The sequence below is a fragment of the Lepisosteus platostomus genome, chromosome 11 (genome assembly GCF_059453375.1).
Source record: "Lepisosteus platostomus isolate fLepPlt1 chromosome 11, fLepPlt1.hap1, whole genome shotgun sequence".
NCBI lineage: Eukaryota > Metazoa > Chordata > Actinopteri > Semionotiformes > Lepisosteidae > Lepisosteus > Lepisosteus platostomus.
The window spans coordinates 48429937-48445387 of NC_142621.1; the positions used below are offsets into that span (position 1 = coordinate 48429937).

General features: G+C 54.9%; 1 protein-coding gene across 1 annotated transcript; it reads right to left on the minus strand.

Annotated features, from left to right (window-relative positions):
• Positions 1–1383: 1383 nt before the first annotated feature.
• Positions 1384–13821, minus strand: gaa (alpha glucosidase). The gene is made up of 20 exons (XM_088600217.1): positions 13463–13821; positions 11729–12358; positions 10368–10513; positions 9076–9241; positions 8782–8878; positions 7851–7970; positions 7530–7648; positions 7256–7387; positions 6053–6163; positions 5713–5826; positions 5332–5416; positions 4752–4869; positions 4359–4492; positions 4119–4270; positions 3848–3996; positions 3079–3220; positions 2843–2941; positions 2309–2473; positions 1822–1974; positions 1384–1710 (listed from the first exon to the last, which is right to left on the minus strand). The coding sequence occupies exons 2-20, from the start codon at positions 12287–12289 to the stop codon at positions 1645–1647; spliced, it is 2829 nt and encodes a 942-aa protein (XP_088456343.1). The 5' UTR covers positions 12290–12358; positions 13463–13821; the 3' UTR covers positions 1384–1644.
• Between the last annotated feature and the right edge of the window lie 1630 nt (positions 13822–15451).

The following is a 15451-nucleotide window of genomic DNA, read 5'->3' on the forward strand; positions in this document are numbered from 1 at the left end:
CGAGAGGTATTCCAGGAATAATTTAAATTGTTAAAATTCTTGAATCACAGCCGTGCCTGGGCCGCGCCTCCTGTTCTAATGATGCACGGAAATACTCGGGCATCACTTTCCAGAGAGAAAAGGAATAATGACACACCATTTTGTGAAGGCTAGCTTCTTTGAAAGGCGCTATATAAACTACAGATTAATTCAATATAAGTTGTTTAGGGATTCACATTTGTTTCTTGGGTGGAAGCTACTTTCCGAAACCCCATTTCCTGCAGGAACAGAAACCTGTGAGCGGGACATTGACACGTCTCCATGCTGTTCTCATGAGCCGTCTTCCTAGTTACAGACGGACCCTTTTGCCTGAACTGGAGAATTCATTCAGCTGTGAAATACAAAAGGATCCTCCATAAGGAAACCAATTCAGTATCTGATATCTATTGATTTCTATAAAATCGAAAAAAAGGTTAAAATCTTGAGCACGTGTTCATAATATTAGTATGTTATGACAGTGACGCATGTGCTCCGCGGTCGGACACTGGCGTGTTTCCCTGAGGTACCGCCTTCCACTCACAGAGACGAGACTAATTTCCACGGGTGTGTGTGATACAGCAGGCAGGTAGGGTTCAGGTGACGCAATAGGGACAACAGGTTGGACGAGCTACACAGAGGGAGGGGTCAGAGCTGCAGGGGAGGGGCAGAGTTACGCAGGGGGAGGAGTCATAACCGCAAGGGGAGGGGCCAAATCAGCAAGGGGGGAGTCAGAGCTGCACACGGGGTGGTGGGGTCAGGCACACGATGCGGCTTATTGTCAGCCCAGAGCTCGATGGTCAGACGCTTCCAGCCTTTCGTCCCTGTCCAGCACCAGCGCTGTCCTCGCAGGGGACTCTGGCAGTCAGAAAGTAGCAGTGGAGGGACGGGAATTCAGACTGGGGCACTCCTGGGATTCAGTCTGCTGAGAAACTCCCAGAAGTCTGCAGCACTCATCTTCGACCCAGAATCCTTGGGGTCACAGATGGAAACGAAGGGTAGGGAGACGTCCGGACCGAGACCTGCGGGAACGTCTCCACACAGGGCGCTATGCCTCTCCGAGAGGCGATGAGCTGCAGAGAGCGACCCGACACTTTCCTTCTCATGTTGCAAAATAAAGCCCAATTCAAGAGAACCAATTTTCACAAAATGTTTACGATAATCAGTGAAAATTCTGAAATGGGTGTCATGGGGTCCGAAGGGTTCTGTCCACTTTCTTGCTCTGTTGCAGTGGGTTGGGGTTACGTTCCAGCTTAACCGCCCAATGGAGATCAGTGCCCCAGTGTGCAAAAACCAGCAGGCCAGCGGACTGAACGACTGAATACCGGGGATTCTCTTCTGCAGGTGGAACAAGGCTGCACAGCACCATAAAGTAGCCCTTTTTAATTCAGTGATCAAAACAGACAATTCAAATTTCCAATTCTAAAATACAAAAAAACATCAACAGTGCAATGAAGGGAAATCGGAACTCCAGAAATCGGCCGTCCGAGTCTTTCCAGCCCAGGCCTGGTGTCTGCGGTGCGGGTGGCGCAGGCTGGAGGGAGGGTCTGTAAGGAGTCGCCACACTCCGCTTCCTCCTCGCAGACCCACTGAGCCCCGCCCTACTTCCCACAATCCTCAGGGCTCCGGTCACAGTGTCCACTGGACGGTGAAGACCTGGGACATGGGCAGCGCCAAGCCGGGCACCGTGAGCACCTGCAGGCGGACCGGACAGGGGGGTGTTACTGCCGCCCCACGCGGAGGAGGAGATACTGCCCCCTGCTGGACAAAGGCTCCCACAGACACAGCGGCACGGCCAAGACTCACCCTGGTGTCGGAGCGGTAGGAGAAGTCAGGCACCCTCTCTCCGTCTGCCCAGACCTCCCGAGGGGGTGCCGGCACCCCAAACACCCGCACTGCACTCAGCACCAGCCCATCCAGAGCCCCGTTCACCCGCAGGGGCTCGCTGACCAGCTGACCCTGCAGGACACCGACAGCGTGAAGACGAATCCTGGAGCGGCTCTCTACCCTCCTGCAGCCAGTGCTGGTCTGTTCCTGTCTGACACTGCGCTGACCACTGCCATCTCCCCAAAGAGGCTGCGCTGACCACTGAGCATTTCTGTAGTGGCCCCACTACACAACTAGAAGCTACCTAGAAGCATCTAAAGGATCTACATACACTTATAATTTTATTTTAAAAATCACAGGGACAATAACAAAGATGTCCACAGCAGTAACTACAGTAAATAAAACTCTTAACAATAACAAAGGCGCCGTTGCAGAAATCAGCTCTGGGACAGCCACCCTCACTTACCTCCCCTGCCAGGAACAGGATATGGGAGTAGTCTCCCGTCTCGAAGGTGTCCAGGCTGTCCCCATCATCCCAAAACAGCTCCCCCCTCGCCCAACCACCGCCGGACAGCGCCACCGTCAGGTGGAAGGGCTTACTGCGGGACTGAGTGGTTGTCAGCGCCGGCTCCTGAAGTGCACACACGGATGATCCGATCAGCAAGGACAAGAGACACCTCACCACCAGCTCCATGTGGAAAAGCCTCCACGCACACAGCACCTACCTGCTGAACAATTATGTGTGCACACACACACACACACACACACACACACACACACACACACACACACACCACACACCACACACCACACACCACACACCACACCTACCTGCTGAACAATTATGTGTGTACACACACACACACACCACACACCACACACCACACACCACACACCACACACCACACACCACACACCACACACCACACACACAGCACCTACCTGCTGAACAATTATGTGTGTACACACACACACACACACACACACACACAGCACCTACCTGCTGAACAATGATGTGCCCCTCTCTCAGGTGCACATTTATTGTATCCAGAGCAGCTGGGAGGAGGAGATACTGCCCCCTGCTGGAGAAAGGCTGGCCCTGCAGGTAAGCAGAAGAGCAGAGTGAGAAACAGAGTTAACAGGCCCAGCAACGGGAGAAAGCAGACAGGGAGGAAGAAGAAATGAGGACAAGGGAGAGATCTGAGATCCGAGATGGAGGAGAGGTAGGATGCTCACATCATGAAGGCTGTACCAGGTGCCCGGCGGGAGATAGGCTGACAGCTCCTCAGCTCCCTCCTCCAGGACCGGGCTCACCAGCAGAGACGCCCCCCACAGGAACTGGCGGTCCACAGCCTGGCAGTTCGGATCAGACGGAAACCTGCCCGAGACGGGACAGCCATCATGGCACATTCCTGGGAATTCTGGTTCATACAGAGGGTGGCAAAACAAAAGTCCCAGTACTTTTAGCCCAGGGTGTCCAGTCCTGGTCCCGCAGGGTCAGTGTGTCTGCAGGGGGTCCAGTCCTGGTCATACAGGGTCAGTGTGTCTGCAGGGGGTCCAGTCCTGGTCCCACAGGGTCAGTGTGTCTGCAGGGGGTCCAGTCCTGGTCCCACAGGGTCAGTGTGTCTGCAGGTGTCCAGTCCTGGTCCCGCAGGGTCAGTGTGTCTGCAGGGGGTCCAGTCCTGGTCCTGCAGGGTCAGTGTGACCGCAGGGGGTCCGGTCCTCGTTCTGGAGGACCAGTCTGTTTGCAGGTCTCTAGGACCAGGACTGGACACCTGCTGACACACTGACCAACCCTAAAGGATGAGGACTGGACACCGTGAAGACGCACTGAGCCTGCAGGACCAGGATTGCCCTTCCCTGTTATAGACCACGAAAAGAGTCATTGGAATTAAAGTAGAGGATCTTCTTTCTGCTCCTTGTTTGGAACCTTTCTGATGTTCTCATGAGGTGGGGGCAGGATGGAGCAGGACAGCGAGGGGCTCGGAGGGAGCTCAGATCTTACTCCAGGAACAGGGGTCTGGCCACCGTCTCCGCGGCAACGTGGGCGCGGTGGAACAGCGTGTACAGCAGGGGCAGCAGAGAATAGCGCAGCATCAGGGCACTGCGCATGGCCGTCTGGGCCTCCTTGCCAAACACATAGGGCTCCTGGGGCTGCAGAGACACACACACAACGTTACCCTCATTGCTGGCTCAGCATGCGCACACACACACACACAAAAGCTCTACTCTCTAGTGCACTGACAATAAAGAGTGGGCACAGTGCACCCCCTCACCGCGTTGGGCCTGTCGTTGTGGTTCCTCATGAAGGGGTAGAAGGCGCCCAGCTGGGTCCAGCGCACGCACAGCTCCTCCGTGGCGTCGCCCCCGAATCCACACACGTCCGCGCCGACCAGGGGCACCCCATACAGGCCGAACAGCAGGATGGCTGTGGAGAGCAAGGAGGCGCCAGAGCGGTCAGGGTTGGCGGGTCCCTCGGGGCCTCTCCCGGACTGCGCCCCCGACTCCCTGCTCACCAGGCACCGAGAGTCGCAGCTGCTCCCAGTCGCTCTGCACGTCTCCCGTCCAGTGTCCCGCGAACCGCCCCAGGCCCGGGAACGAGGAGCGCGACAGCACGAAGGGTCGTGTGCCCCGCACTCTCTCCAGAGCACTGCGGGACGGGGGTCAGGGGTCAGGGGTGAAGAGGAAGAGTCAGGCATCAGGAAAAGCAGTTACTGTGGCTCTGTGAAATGAAGGTCTCCTAGATCCAGATCAGGATCTATTACAAACACATTAATCCTGGCATCCCGACATGCTGGCTGGCCCACGAAGGGGGTGTGGCCCATGTATGGGGTGTGACCAGGAGGGGTGTGGCCATGCAAGGAGTGACTCTGGAAGAGGGTGTGGCTCTGGAAGAGGGCGTGGCTCACCTGTGTGTGGCGTTGGCCTCAGTGAGACCGTACAAGTTGTGCAGGTTGTAGTGTGAGGACAGGTGCTGCTGGCTGGACATGCACAGGGTTCCCGCACTCAGGCTTCCCCCGATCACTCCTGCAGGCAGTGAGAGAGAGAGAAACACATGAACACTGTAAGGCCTGGGGAATCGCAGAGGACAGAGCTGGCAATCAGACGCCTACTGCACAGCACTATCCTCTACCCCCGAGCACCAGGCTCTGCTGCATCTTTCAAAGCCCTGCCTCTGCACCCCAGACCAACCCCAGCGAAGGTGGGTGCTGCAGGGAAGCAAAAAGTCACAGTGCAGTTCGGAGTACTTTTAAAATAAGTTTATAATGAAAAGTCTTCCAGGTTGTTGAGTGCAGATGCCATGCGTTTTGCAGAATTCAACACTAAAGCACACCCTACATGTATGAACTGCCTCGTGTCTCCTTCTGAAGAAGGAGTCGCTGCACTAGTACAAGTGCGAATTTGAAACAAAACCTCAGCGTCAAGGGACTATGTCCAGCTGAACTTTAGCGCCATGTCCTGCTGGGTTTGGACCTTTGCGACACTGACCTGGGGTGTAGGGGGGGTTCTCGAGGTCATTGTCTGGACACCCTTGCAGGGACCCCTGGACGAAGCTGGACGGCTCGTTCATGTCCTGCCAGGAGCAGACGGGAGTGTTCACAGGATTGGCAGAGCATGGACAGCTCTGTCCCAGAGACCCACAGTGTCTTCTTATCGTACATGTCAACGCAGCTCTTTATACATGTACTGAATCTACAAACACTGGAGGCCTGAGATGCAACACACAGCAACCAGTGCAGCCAGTCTCAGCGCCTGCTGCCTGGAGAAGCAGGTGGGACCACTCTAGAATCAGGGCCAACTGTGATCCTGATCTGAAGAGGGTAACCGCTGGTGTACACGCAGGGGATCACAGGAAGGGGGTGCTCTTACAATCCACAGCCCATCAAAGGGTACTTTGGCATGGAAATCCTGGATGTTGTCGAGCCACCAGCGCTGCGTCTCGGGGTTCGTGAAGTCAGGAAAGGCAGTGGGGCCAGGCCACACCTGCACGGACAGAGACAGGGGTCACGGCGTGGTCAGGCACGGCCCCCACACCAGGACAGGGGTCACCGCGTGGTCAGGCACGGCCCCCACACCAGGACAGGGGTCACGGCATCATCACGCACGGCCCCCACAAGGGGTTGAGGGAGGAAAGACTGCAGGGATTAGAGAGATGAGAGATTGGGTGGGAGAGGAGAGGAGCTGGAGAGGGAAGAGACGATTTACTTGCCTTCCCAATGAGTGGCTGTCCCGTGGCGTTCCTAATGAACACGCCCCTCTGCAGCCCATCATCAAAGGGCCGGTAGGAGCCGGGAGGGCCCGCACTGCTGATCCCGGGATCCTGAGGGAGAGGGAGTGAGAAGAGCTATCTCACGTACAGGGCTCTGACCAGCACACTGCTGCCCTGTGGTGGCGGAAAGGGGCAATTCAGGCCATGGGTAACCTGGAGAGGCAGATCTCACCTTGAGCCCCATACCTGCGACAACATCCCCGAGACCCACACCACAGGCATCTGGATCCCAATGGCCAAAGGCTCTGACTGCCATTTCTGCTGAGCTCTATATAATTTAAATCAACCTACTACTTTCTTCCTTGGTAGAAAGTAGCGCATTTTCCCAGTAGTTTGACACATCTAGCATCTGCTCATTTTAAGCCTCATAATGACCGGCAGGTGTCCACTGGGAATCAGACAGGTGACGCCCTCGACTCCTCCCATGCCTCCACTCATTCACCGCTGCAAGCTTGTCTCTCTCAATTCAATTCAATTCAAGGTGCTTTATTAGCATGACCGATGGGTACAATCAGTGTTGCCAAAGCAAATAAAAATGATGAAATTAACATGGAACAAAACATAAAATAAAAGTGAAATAAAATCTACAGACATATTACAGACATTTACAGCAGAGACATATCATAAAATATTTACATATACTGTAAACATATTGAGCTTTATTGGGAGACAGACTCACTGTTCCTCAGGCTGTGACAGGAGATCACAAACTGGGCTGCCAGTTCAACTGAGTTCCCTCCTCCCTCTCCCAGTAGGATTGGGACCCGTTGTGATTCTTGCAGGTGTGGGAACTCTGGGACTAGATTTCTGAATTTAGGGAAGAACGTTTTCTAATCCCAGAGTATCTGTCACAGTGCAGTAGGAAGTGCACCTCTGTCTCCAATTGTCCCCGCTGGCAGTGGGAGCACAGCCTGTCCTCTCTGGACAGCCAGGTCTGCCTGTGTTGCCCAGTTTCTATGGCCAGGCTGTGGTCACTCTGCCTGTACTTCGTCAGGGTCTGTTTCTTTTTGCTGTTTTTTATCTTGGTCAAATATTCGGCTAGTGTGTATTGTCTGTTTAGGGTTCTGTAGCATTCCAGTTTATGTTGTGTTTGTGTGTGTGTCCCAGTGTGTGTGAGATATTGCTGTTCTCTCTCTCACTCACCAGGATCAGCACGTACTTCAACCCCCCCTGGTGGAACTCCCTGACCATTGCAGGCAGGTCTCCAAACCGCTGGGGGTCAAAGGTGAAGACTCTCCTCTGGTCAGCGTAGTCCAGGTCATTCCACTGCACGTCCTGGCACAGATGGAGCCAAGGTGAGCCACAGCAGGAGTGGAGAAGACGAGAGGGAATAACGAGGACAAGAGCTGCAGTATTCCAACATGCGCTTCTGTAAGGAATACTGTGTTACTAGAGAAGGGGCAGGGAGGGGCAGTACCAGTGGGAAGCCGGCGCTGTGCATGCGCTGCACCACCCTGCGCGTGACGTTGGTGGTCGAGTACCCCCATCGGCACAGGTGGAACCCCAGGGACCAGTAGGGGGGCATTGCAGGGTACCCTGGGAGAGGGGAAAGGAGGGAGGAGAGATTGCTTCAGTAAAATGCTTTCGTTCTGGGTATGACCTCTGCCAACAGGCAGCGCGTCTGCAGACACACCGGCGGGAGGGAGGGAGATCGTAGAGCCGGGCTGAGCGACAGTGAGAGAGAGGAGGGAGCGAGGCGGGACAGGTCTCAGAGGGAGGGGGGGCAGCCGTCTCCTACCGATGACCTCCTGGTACTGCCGCACCACGCTCTGCGGGTCGGGGCCCAGAAACACGTACAGGTCCATCACCCCTCCCAGGGCCCTCCAGGTCAGTGCTGGGGCCGGCTGCAGCAGCACCTCTGCACAGAGAGAGAGACGGTCAGCGCAGGGCCGCTGGACAGCTCCACACACACACACACAGAGAGAGAGACAGGTCAGCGCAGGGCCGCTGGACAGCTCTACACACACACACAGAGAGACAGGTCAGCGCAGGGCCGCTGGACAGCTCTACACACACAGAGAGAGACAGGTCAGCGCAGGGCCGCTGGACAGCTCCACACACACAGAGAGAGAGACGGTCAGCGCAGGGCCGCTGGACAGCTCCACACACACAGAGAGAGAGACGGTCAGCGCAGGGCCGCTGGACAGCTCTACACACACACACACAGAGAGAGAGAGAGACAGGTCAGCGCAGGGCCGCTGGACAGCTCTACACACACACACAGAGAGACAGGTCAGCGCAGGGCCGCTGGACAGCTCTACACACACAGAGAGAGAGAGAGACAGGCCAGCGCAGGGCCGCTGGACAGCACTACACACACACACACAGAGAGAGAGAGAGACAGGTCAGCGCAGGGCCGCTGGACAGCACTACACACACACACACAGAGAGAGAGAGAGACAGGTCAGCGCAGGGCCACTGGACAGCTCTACACACACACACACAGAGAGAGAGACAGGTCAGCGCAGGGCCGCTGGACAGCTCTACACACACACAGAGAGACAGGTCAGCGCAGGGCCGCTGGACAGCTCTACACACACAGAGAGAGAGAGACAGGTCAGCGCAGGGGCTGGTACACAGAGAGACACAAAAGAGACGTCAGGCTCAGAGGGCATGACCCCCACCCTGGAGGATGTGGACAGACCCAGTTCCCCGCCCCCAGGGCTCACCCACGGCGTTGCTGTTGAGCAGGAAGACCCCGTGCGCGAGACCGTCGCCCTCCTGCAGCAGGTAGAAGGGGTGCGAGCCGTACAGGTTGGCATCGCTCTGCGGGAGGAGAGAGAGGCGCTTCAGTCCACTGTGCCCATTTCCTGTTCGATCTGAAATCGTGGCAAAGCAGGTGATGCGGCCTGAACAAGACTGATCCTGTGGCAGGAGAGGAAGAGGATGAGGAGGAGAGACTGGAGGGGACACAGCCAGGGCGCTCGAGGGGCAGGGGGTCCACGGCGGAGTGTCAGACCCACATGTGGCGCCATGTCTCTGTTCCACAGGGTCACGGACGTCCAGTTGAGGTCAAGGGTCAGGGGGGTCAGATGCTCCCCCAGCCCAGACAGCAGGCGGGAGGGCAGAGAGGTGGACAGCTGCAAGAACTGGTCAGCAAACAGCAGGGGGGCCACCGTGGTGTTCAGCCTGAGAGAGATGGACAGTGTCAGCTGGAGTAGGGAGCACACGGTCTGCACAGGCTTGACAACATGACTAAGAACAACATGGCAGAGGAACTTGAAATGAATTGTACAACTGTCTGCCAGTATTAAAACCTGAAAAAGAAGAGCACAGTGTTTAGAAGATGAAAGGGATACGTGTTCTCCATGGAGCTGTTTACAAGCAGGAAATAAACATGCCTCAGGATGAGGATGGAAAAATCTGTATTAAACACAAGAATCACCGAAGAGAAACATCTCCTGGGCTTGATGATATTCTACCCATTGTACTTAAGGACACATGAGATGTGATTCATATAGTTTCCATTAGACACAAAAAAAGACAGCGATCACACCCATGGGCTGGTAATGTATTCATGAGGTGCCCATTCATTAAAAGACTAGAAAGCTGAATCAAGTTAGTAATCAGAGACCTGTAAGTCTCCCTTCTCTTACATGTATCAATAGGAGGTCATGCAAACAGTGCAGAAGCTACACAGGAAACTCAAGAAGATCTAGAAATTAAAAATGGGGGCAAACACCTGGCCGAAAACTTCTAATGCAGATAAATCCACCAGTTATCTGAGTGTTACATGCAGGTAGGAAAACATAAATGATAAAAACTAGATTGGAATGTGAAGAAGTAATAAAATAAGCAAACAAAATGTCAGAGTTTAAAGTTTATCAAAATTAAAAACTGTACAATGCATGAATAATAAGCATGATCATTAATAATATCATTGCTCTCAGTTCAGGGAAGAGTACAGATACATGCCCAGGTTCAAGGCAATGTGCTACACTGACAGGCTGAAGGAACTGAACCCTTCCAGTCTTGAACAGAGACGACTATCGGCAGATCTGCTGCACGTATGTAGAATCCTGAATGAAACTTACAAACTGAACCCAGGAGGGTTCTTCATAATTCACAGTGAAGCACGAACCACAGGACAACTGACATGTCAGGGAAGCCCATTTAAAGCTGATAACAGGAGGCACTTCTTTACATAAAGAGTCGTAGGGGTTTGGAACAAGTTGCAGCCACACTGCCAATGGCTTCCATCAGATCAAAGACCCACTGACCCTCCTCCATGTGCCCGGACCCCCGACAGACTCACAGCACGCGGCCGCTGGAGCTCCGCCGCACCACCAGGCCGAAGGGCTCGGGGACGAAGTCCACAGAGTAGAGGGGAGAGGGCGGCCGCGGGCCCCTCCGAGGCACGGGCAGCGGCACCTCGTAGCGCGGAGCTGTGGGCTCTTTCAGCTGGAAACGCACACGGGGGGTCAGAGCTCACGCAGACACAGAGTCGGCACGACAGGGGACACATGGCCCCAAGACACAGAGAGTCTACTTCCCCTCCCGCTCACTACAGCCCCCCCTAGACACGCCCCTCACGCTCACTACAGCCCCCCCTAGACACGCCCCTCACGCTCACTACAGCCCCCCCCGCTCACTACAGCCCCCCCAGACACGCCTCTCCCACTCACTACAGCCCCCCTAGACACGCCCCTCCCGCTCACTACAGCCCCCCCTAGACACGCCCCTCCTGCTGACTACAGCCCCCCCCGCTGACTACAGCCCCCCCAGACACGCCTCTCCCGCTCACTACAGCCCCCCTAGACACGCCCCTCCCGCTCACTACAGCCCCCCTAGACACGCCCCTCCCGCTCACTGCAGCCCCCCTAGACACGCCCCTCCCGCTCACTACAGCCCCCCTAGACACGCCCCTCCCGCTCACTACAGCCCCCCTAGACACGCCCCTCCCGCTCACTACAGCCCCCCCTAGACACGCCCCTCCCGCTGACTACAGCCCCCCCTAGACACGCCCCTCCCGCTCACTACAGCCCCCCCCGCTCACTACAGCCCCCCCAGACACGCCCCTCCCGCTCACTACAGCCCCCCTAGACACGCCCCTCTCGCTCACTACAGCCCCCCCTAGACACGCCCCTTCGGCTCACTACAGCCCCCCCCCCCCCCGAGACACGCCCCTTCGGCTCACTACAGCCCCCCCAGACACGCCCCTTCGGCTCACTACAGCCCCCCCAGACACGCCCCTTCGGCTCACTACAGCCCCCCCAGACACGCCCCTTCGGCTCACTACAGCCCCCCCCCAGACACGCCCTTCGGCTCACTACAGCCCCCCCCAGACACGCCCCTTCGGCTCACTACAGCCCCCCCCCCCCCAGACACGCCCCTTCGGCTCACTACAGACCCCCCCCCCTAGACACGCCCCTCCGGCTCATTACAACCCCCCAGACACGCCCCTCCGGCTCACTACAGCCCCCAGACACGCCCCTTCGGCTCACTACAGCCCCCCAGACACACCCACCCCCCAGCTCACTACAGCCCCCCCCCCGCTGGGAGCTGACTGGGCTGGAAGAGCAGTCAGTCTGCACTACAGTGAAGTTTCAGATGAACCACAAGCACACAGCGCAGGCGCTGAGCAAGAGACGCAGGCTGCCCAGAGAGGCCACTCACCGTCAGGTGCAGGCAGCCCGGGGACTCCAGCACGACCTCCAGCCTCAGGGTGCTGATGTCTCGGGGCAGGAATGAGGGGGCGGCGCGGCTCAGCGTGGCAGTCTGGCCCCTCTCTGTAGGGGTCAGGGGCCCCATCTTGTATCCGGGGTAGGAGGGAGGGAAGAAGCACCAGGGTGGCCCCGCCGAGCGGCTCTGCGCCAGGGGGGCGTAGCAGCAACCCCGCGCCTCGCACTCCCGCCGGCCGAGCGCCCGATCTGGGGCGCAGTCGAACCGGCCGTCTGGGGGCGCCCCGCACTGCAGGCTCGTGTCCACACCCCTGTCCCGGGGCAAGCTGGTCCTGGTGGCGCCCCTCGAGCCCGGGCCCTGCGCAGGCAGCAGCGTGGCCAGCCCACGCGTGGCCGGCGTGTGTCCCTGTAAGGACCCCTGGTACAGGAGCGCAGCACACGCCAGCACCGCCAGGCCCGCGGCCCCTAACCTCAGGGGGGACACGGCAGAACGGCCGGGCGCACGGGGACCCCCTTCCTCCGGGGGTCCCCGACCCCACCGCTCACACACAGGCATGGCCCCCAGGAGAGACCCCTGGACGGGCTGGAGCTGCAGCACGGAGCCGGTGTCCCCGAAAGAGTCCAGCTGAGCGGGGAGACAGAGCAACAGGTGAGACATCCAACTGAGCAGCTCAGCAACGACCAAGTGGGTCAGTCAGCCAGGCAGCTCCTCACTGAGGGACCCACTCAGTTCTTACATCTCCCCGTCTCAGGAAGGCAGGGATCATTGCTAAGGACACCCGTCATCCTGGTTCCTCACTGTTCTCCCCCTGCCCTCAGGTCAGCGTTATAGGAGCATGAAGGCACGAACCTGCAGACTCAGAGAGAGTTTCTTCCCACAAGCTGTCAGATGACTGAACTCTACTCCTACCACTGACTCACACTCATGTGTTTTAAGTTGTATGTTATTTAACCTGTTGTTGTTGCTGCTGCTGCTGTTCTGTGTTTAGGTTTTTGGTGATTCCTTTAATGTCTGTGTACTGGAGCAAACATGCAAATAAGCAGCATTTCATTGCACTTGTGCATGTGATAATGAACTGAACTGAACTGACCCCTCCAGTGAAGCCGTTCCAGGGCCTCTCTGGCCTCAGTTACTGGACTGGGCCAATGACTCAGGCAGGAAGTCCCAGAACCTCGGTTGCCAACTGCACAGTAAAACATGCGGGACCACAGAGCCGCGCAGCGCTGTGGCCCAGTGATTCCCCTGCTGCCGGGGGGGACACGGGTCTCCAGGGTGCTGAACCCCGAGTCCGATACCACACCGGCCTGAGTGTGCGCCCCGTGGGCTCTGCGGGTCTCGGAAAGGTCCTAGTTTTAACTCGAGAAGATGCGAGCCGGAGCCGATAGTTAACAAACCTCGTTATGTTGCTATAAAACAGCAACAAGCCGTTTTTAATGTATTACGCCTCAGAAATGATGCGACTGAACTACACGCTCGCTACAATGTCTTCACTACAGTGACACTAAAGTGTCTCTTCCGTTCTAAGACAAACTCTCTACTTCTGTTTCTGAGTTACTGAGTTACTTCCTGTTCCCCGTGCACTGCAAAAATAACCCGGCGAAGGATTTAAAAAAAATAGGTATAACATAGTAAGTAAAGCAATTGTTTGGAACACAGCAAACAGGGTAACTTTGCGATTTAGCTATGAAGTCATTCTCTAAGTTTAAAGCGCTGTAAACTCTTCGGTACCTGTTGCGTGAACACGCAATCAGCACCTATGATCGACAGTTCACAGCTCCCGGTGTCCAGCGGATCCGCACAGGCAGGTCTGCCTCAGGCGCTGCTCGTCTCCGAGCCGCTCAATCGTGCACAATAACCCCCCAAGGCGCAAACACGGCGGCTGGACGCCGAGGCCACTGAGCGGACAGGGTGCTGCAGGGCTGGCGGGCTCGCCTGCGCCCCCTTCATGCAGAGCACAGAGCTGCAGTCGCGCCACGCCCACAGGTCAGCTCCTCACACGGGCACTGGACACGAGCGGAGCTGGTTCGGCAATTCGAACACGTTTAATTAACACACCGCTACATTTAGGTACATTGTTTTACGGACTACGGGAGCCCGTTGGGACCAAAATAGCTTTTCAACTATAGGAGAGAGACCGTGTTTTTCTTGGCAAAGGCGCCCTCATAGAAACGTTTTGATGTGCACTTAAACTGCAATCCGTAACAATGTAAAAAAAGTTATTTTCATTTACGCGGCGGAGGGAAGTCCCCATTACCTGTAGAGGGCTTTCACCGGGGTTTCCAGAGGAGCGATATGTAACTGAAAGGATATTATTATAATCAAGTGAAAATTGGGAAGAAGTACAGTTAAAGCCCGGTTTGGTGAAATTATAGTTTTTGTTACATTTTTGTGTGTTGATCGGACTTCTCTATACTTTGTTTCAACACTTTCCATAATACCCGGGCCATGGGATTCAGCCATCAAATGAACGCTAAAATTAAAGGGTGACGTCACGAAGCTAACAAAAGAGTAGTGTAGAGCTCGCCACGACTTGTTGTTTGATATTTCACTTCTAAGCAATTTGCAGTGTTTTGCATTCATCCTTATTTCTTTCTGGGGATTTAAACTACTCAGTTGTTTTTTTTTAAACCTTGAGGGTTTCAATTCCATTGACTGCACTACATATTTGTGTATATTTTTGATTGTTAATTCTTAACGTATTAAGGAGCTGTTGCCTTTCTATTGTTCCATTACCTGTAGAGGGGGAGAGGGGTTTATAATGTACATTGAAGTACCTGCCTCTTTGAAGTTCTGAGCATCTTTGGGAATGTTAGCACGGTTTACATTGTTTGTGTCATGTCCCAGAAGCAGCAGGCACGAAACTGGTGATTCCACTATTGTAGTAAATGTAGCAGAGTTAACCATTTGACAATAGATTAAGCTCTGCCTTCACAGAGCATAGAACAGGATACAATGAATTTTGTGAGCTTTATTTAGTTATACCCTCACACAACAGAGTATATTTAAGAAGTACAGAGTTGGTATGAAATTGTATCATCTGGTGTGTTACGCTGTTACCACACTTGAGAGACCAAGGAAATTTACTGGATTAAAGCTCTGTATTGTTCATTGTTATTCTGACATTGTTAAAAGTTTTACACATTGTTTGGTTACGAATATTGCCGCGGTCTGCATGTGTGAGATGGTAGACTTGTTTCTCGGATGTGTTATGAACTGTGTAAACTTTGTACATAATGCCCCTTTAAAAAAAACGTCCTGAAGTCCTGGTTCCTTTTCACTTTGGCGAATGTGCTTTGAACAAAAAAAAGCAACAGTGGTTCGGAAAGTTGCAAATTCAAGTCTTTAAAAATACGTGGCTCGACAGACAGGTGAAATCTTCACATGTCCCTTGATGCCTATGTTTATTTAAGAAGGAGACAATGCGAAACCTTTTACTTCTTCGGATTTATAAAAAAGGACACCGCTACGAGGTATTAAGACGTGTTCGTTAAAGCCACTTTGTAAGAACATACGATTGTTCGCTTTTCAAGGCCACACCCGCAACTCCTCTGATTCGGGTATGATATTGGAGACAAATTAAATTTTCCTGGTCACACAAACGCATCGAAGATGATTGAACTCGGCAGACGGGGTCACTGGAGGTCAAAGTCACCGTCTATGATCACGTGATCACCGGAAAATCAAGGCGCTGTATCTCGGGAACGAAAGCAGCACAAA